Source organism: Aulonocara sp. 'chitande type north' Nkhata Bay, linkage group LG3, assembly GCF_057382095.1.
Source record: "Aulonocara sp. 'chitande type north' Nkhata Bay isolate Kocher_YH1m ecotype deep benthic linkage group LG3, A_spYH_male_GT1.1, whole genome shotgun sequence".
NCBI lineage: Eukaryota > Metazoa > Chordata > Actinopteri > Cichliformes > Cichlidae > Aulonocara > Aulonocara sp. 'chitande type north' Nkhata Bay.
This window is the reverse complement of record NC_141346.1, coordinates 25,656,832-25,661,985: the sequence shown is the minus strand read 5'-3', so window position 1 is coordinate 25,661,985 and position 5,154 is coordinate 25,656,832. Positions and strand designations below refer to the sequence as shown.

The following is a 5,154-nucleotide window of genomic DNA, read 5'->3' as shown; positions in this document are numbered from 1 at the left end:
GTCCCTAAGGACCCCAAAGTGCTTTACATATCCAGTCATCCACCCATTCACACACACATTCACACACTTGTATTCCCATCAGCTTGTATTCCCATCTACTAATATTATTTTATTATCAGTTACTGTAGCACAATCAGTTCAGTTAGCTTTACACAATAACAGCTGGTAGAAATGTCCTCCAAAGAGCGCCGTTTTACTTTCTTACTCTGTGTACATTTCAGAGCCAGCACTTTTTCACTTTTACTTAAGTAAAGATATTGAATCAGTAGAACTTTTACTGGAGTGTTTTTTAATAGGGGTTTCTGAACTTCTATACTTAAGTACAACGTGTGTAGTTTTGGCACCTCTGTGTATCAGCCACATTAAAGTCTCCTTCTTCTGTTGTGTTGTCTTGTTCAAGCTGTTAAAGACTTCTTAATTATGATATTTGTTCACCTCTGAGGGGGCATTTTGATGCTGGTCCTCTTCATCTGTTCACCGCCTGCTGGAAACTTACCTGCTCGCTGCCACTCTTCATTCTCTCGGCTTCCCAGAGTAAGTCCGAAAACTCACCTGTCGGCCCTCCTGTCTGCCACAACACCCCTCTGTTCTGAAAAAGAAAAGTCAGACACCTTGTTCTTCTCCTTACTTTACCACACACCCAGAGAAATCCCCTTTCGCTGTAGCTTTTTTTTTTTTTACGCGGTAAAGGACCAGAGTGTGTGACTGCAGCTTCATAGATACAGTGCAAAAGTTTGGGCAACCTTGTTAATAGTCATTATTTTCCTGTATAAATCGTTGGTTTTTACAATAGAAAATGTCAGTTAAATATATCATATAGGAGACACACACAGTGATATTTGAGAAGTGAAATGAAGTTTATTGGATTTACAGAAAGTGTGCAATAATTGTTTAAACAAAATCAGGCAGGTGCATACATTTGGGCACCGTTGTCATTTTATTGATTCCAAAACCTTTAGACCTAATTATTGGAACTTAAATTGGCTTGGTAAGCTCAGTGACCCCTGAGCTACATACACAGGTGAATCCAATAATGAGAAGGAGTATTTAAGGGGGTCAATTGTAAGTTTCCCTCCTCTTTCAATTTTCTCTGAAGAGTAGCAACATGGGGGTCTCAAAACAACTCTCAAATGACCTGAAGACAAAGATTGTTCACCATCATGGTTTAGGGCAGACTTTCCCAAAGTGTGCCCCCCCAGCAGGGGGGTCGCAGAGCCATTGCAGGGGGGCGTGGTATAAAAAGGAAAAACAAACAAATAAACAAAAAAACAACAACGCTTGGACACTGCTATCATGGGGCGCCTATACAAACGCAAAGCAGGAGGCTGAATATGTTTCCAAACCAACTTCATTCTAAGCCAAAGACTAGAAAATATGGTGAAGCTTATCTTCCCTTTGGCTTCACCTGCACAAGTGCCAAGGTAGGTCTCCCCTGCAGAAGTGGTTTTCCCTTCGTCAGGAACAGCGCTGGGCTCTTCAAATCACGGACAAACAGTATCCCACATTCTTGATTTTTAGTTCACAAACACTTCCACAGTTAGGAACATATTGAGAAAATGGAAGTGGTTCCCCTGCTGTAGCTCAGGCGGTAGAGCAGGTCATCTACTGATCGGAAGGTTGGTGGTTCGATTCCTGGCTTCCCCTAGACTGCATGCCAGATATCCTTGGGCAAGATATTAACCCCAATGCATCTCCGATGCATCCATCGGAGTATGAATGTGTGTGAATTAGAAAGCACTTAGAACAATGTGCTTGTGCGAATGGGTGAATGCACAAGTTGTGTAAAGCGCTTTGAGTGCTCAGTAGTAGGGCTGGGTATCGTCACTGATTTCTAGAATCGATTCGATTTTGAATCAGTCCGAAATATTATTATATGAACCATAATACCCATATGGAAAAGAAATAGTAAAAACATACATGATTTACTCATGAAAGTGGCCACTTTCTCATTACTTTCATATATTTTTTAGTAAGTATACAAAACATACAAGTTTCATTATATAATTTTTCAAGGGATATATGTGTTTTCACTCTTGTATGCTTTTCATACAAGACAGATAAAAACTTTATAAGATTTATATATATCTTTTCCATATGAGTATATATAAAATTATGATAATTCACCTTGTATATGTACTGTCAAAAGAACCCTCTAAGCCTTGTGAATGAATTACATAAATTTCAAAATTAAGAACAGATACTAAATAATGTAATTTTTAATTAACATTAGTATATATTTTTTTTCATACATACATTTCAAGTGGATCAGGGATCCAGTGCAAATAGAACACATCTTTTGTAAACATCAGTAAAACCTCAGAGAAATAGTTTTGCTGTTAGTGTCTCACACAGCTTTTCTGAAATCCACTATTGTGTTTTGGAGACACACAGGATAACACAGCGTGTACAAGTGAACTGACAGAAACTGACCGATCAGAAAATGAAAAACTGCCTTTTAAAATACTTCAAAAAATGAAAACATACTGAACAGTATTGTAAAACCTCTGTGAAACTAATGCAATTTAGCCTTATTTATAACTACCCTCTCACTTCTTTGAGACTGTAAGGTTTTTCTGCAAGAAGAGAAGCTGGTCTACATGTTGTGGAGTCAGGCAGCTCCTTTGTGCGGTAACAATGTCACCAGCAGTTGAGAAGGAACACTGGTCCCAGGTATGGAAAGATACTGCTTTGCTTGTAGAGCCAAGAGAGGATATTCCCTTTCATGGTCCCTCCACCAGATCAAAGGATCCTCAGAAAGTGCAACAGGCTCAACGTCCCTGTATCGATTCACTTCTTCCTTTGCCTTCTGAGTTGGTGTTTTCTGTGGTGCTGTGGTTTTTGTTGAGTAGGCTGGCCCAAGGAGAAAAATTAATGCAGAGTCCTTTGACCTCTTAATTGGAGGGGCATAATCCACTTCATCAACACCATCAAGAGAGATGTCAGGGACAGTTTCCTCAGATGTGTCACCATCAGACTGTCGCTGTAGAAAAATGAAAACTTAATTAATAAAGAAATTACTATTTATATTCTAACTCGAGTAGTGCAAAAAAACCAATAATTTTTTGTTTTTGTTTCTGTAACTCACAATAGCTGTGTCCACGTTCTCCAAACCTGCTGCTTCCAACACCAACTGAGAGAATGTGTTGTTACAGGTCTCTTTGGACAAGAATGGCAGGGCCTTAAAGCGAGGATCTAATGCTGATGCAATGTACAGCTTGTCCTTTAGGGCCACATATCTTGAAAAGAGATTTTGCACATTTAACTCAGTTTATTATGTTGGATATACATGTGCATGGTTACATACACTCATGCAAGATCAGAAACATTAATATACGACTTTGTTTCCATAATTTATATATAAACATCTATAGATAGATAGATATAAAATCAAAAGGCCTATTACTAGACAAGAGGGCTTAACTAACATTTTTATAATATATATATATTTTTTCACTATAATAAGAATTTTCATGTAATACATGCATCCATACAGTTACACTCATTCATGGCATATACCTTGACTTCAAGTTGTCGTATACAGCAGTCTTGAGGTCTTTAATCAGTGAGGAGTCGTGAGAGACACTGATCATCTTCTCCAGCAGCTGTGCATGCAGAGGTGCAATGATGGAAAGGGTCGGGGACTTTTCTTCAGACATAACCAGTGTGGCTGCTTTCAGCGGCTTCAAAGCTTTCACTATATCTTCTCCATCAGTTATGTCAGCCTCTGTAAGACTACAGAGATTACTGTCATTTCTCCTCACTTCAGGTGAGAGTAGAGCTGCAGAGATTGCTGGTTGTTGCTCTAGGAAGCGTTCCAGCATCTCCAATGTGCTGTTCCATCTGGTCACCCCATCATTCACCAGCTTATGGGCAGGTAGATTCAGTATCTTTTGCTTCTCTTTAAGCTTGCGACTTGCAACAGTGCTGCGATGAAAAAAGGATGCTATGCGTCTCACTCGGCCAAGCAGCTGAGCAACAGCTGGAACTTTCAGTCCTGCTTGTGAAGCTAAATTGAGTGTGTGGGCAAAACAACCAATGTGCAACCAGCCCGTTATTTCTACAGCTCGCACCATATTTGCAGCATTGTCAGTTACGATGACTGGATTTTTGTTTGTAAGCTCCCATTCTTCGATTGCTTTGAACATAATTTCAGATAAATTAGCTGCTGTGTGGCTTGCTTCAGTGGTTCTTGTCTGTAAGACATGAGACACGAGTTTCCACTCCTGGTCGATATGGTGTGAGGTGATAGTCAGGTAGTTATCTGTTGCTCTGGATGTCCAGCTGTCACAGGTTATAGCGACTCTCTCTGCTGACTTGAGAGAGGCTGTAACATCGTGTTTCACTTTTTCATACATGTTTGGGATTACCACTTCACTCAAATGTTTGCGTGTTGGTAAAACATAGCGTGGTTCTAGCGTATTAATGAGGTTTTGGAAGCCATCATTTTCAACAACGCTGTACGGACGTATATCTTTACATATGAAAGTTGCCACAGACTGGGTTATCTTTTGGGCACGTGGAGAAGTGGATTCAAACTTCACTGCAAATGCCTTTTCGAGTGAGCGTTGCTTGGTGTCGGCCGTTTTTGCTAGCAGGATATCTGGATGATGCCTCGTTAAATGATTTCTGAGATTTGTGGTATTTCCACAGTGCTTTACCTCCATTTTGCACATCTTACATACGGCTTTGCTTTTGTCCGGCTCTTCACTGTCTTCACAGTTCTTAAATCCAAAGTGTTGCCAGACATCTGCCTTTAGGCTCGGTGGCACATTCCCGGCAGTAGCCATGATGGTTCATGCGTCCAGGTCACTTAACTCTCGCGTGACTTCCTCATGTTAACCGCTTGCAAGTTTCATACGCGGCAAACTACATATGTATAAAAAAAAATCGATTTCAGGATTTAATGAATCGATATCGTTTTATTCCAGTTAGAATCGATTTTAATCAATGAATCGATTTTTTAAACCCACCCCTACTCAGTAGAGTAGAAAAGCGCTATATAAGAACCAGTCCATTTACCACTTGTACTCTAACTACTCCTGACATTTTGGACATGTTAGCTCTTTATACAGTAAAGTTACAGCGGGATACAAATAACATCAGGCTGATCCTGCCACGATTTGTTCCCCCGGTTCAAATCACGGACAAACAGTA

General features: G+C 40.0%; 1 protein-coding gene across 1 annotated transcript; it reads right to left on the bottom strand.

Annotated features, from left to right (window-relative positions):
* Positions 1 to 2,320: 2,320 nt before the first annotated feature.
* LOC147334794 (E3 SUMO-protein ligase ZBED1-like) lies at positions 2,321 to 4,787 on the bottom strand. Its single transcript, XM_086285999.1, has 3 exons — positions 3,517 to 4,787; positions 3,086 to 3,236; positions 2,321 to 2,980 (listed from the first exon to the last, which is right to left on the bottom strand). Exons 1-3 carry the CDS (start codon positions 4,785 to 4,787, stop codon positions 2,609 to 2,611), a joined length of 1,794 nt encoding a protein of 597 aa, XP_086142125.1. The 3' UTR covers positions 2,321 to 2,608.
* Between the last annotated feature and the right edge of the window lie 367 nt (positions 4,788 to 5,154).

What these genes read in the sequence shown, in the direction of transcription:
- LOC147334794 (XM_086285999.1), bottom strand. Translation starts at nt 4,787, where the DNA reads ATGGCTACTGCCGGGAATGTGCCACCGAGCCTAAAGGCAGATGTCTGG. An exon ending in TACGACAACTTGAAGTCAAG is followed by an intron (nt 3,237 to 3,516) that starts GTATATGCCATG and finishes TCTCTTTTCAAG; the next exon opens with ATATGTGGCCCTAAAGGACA. An exon ending in AGAACGTGGACACAGCTATT is followed by an intron (nt 2,981 to 3,085) that starts GTGAGTTACAGA and finishes ATTTTTCTACAG; the next exon opens with CGACAGTCTGATGGTGACAC.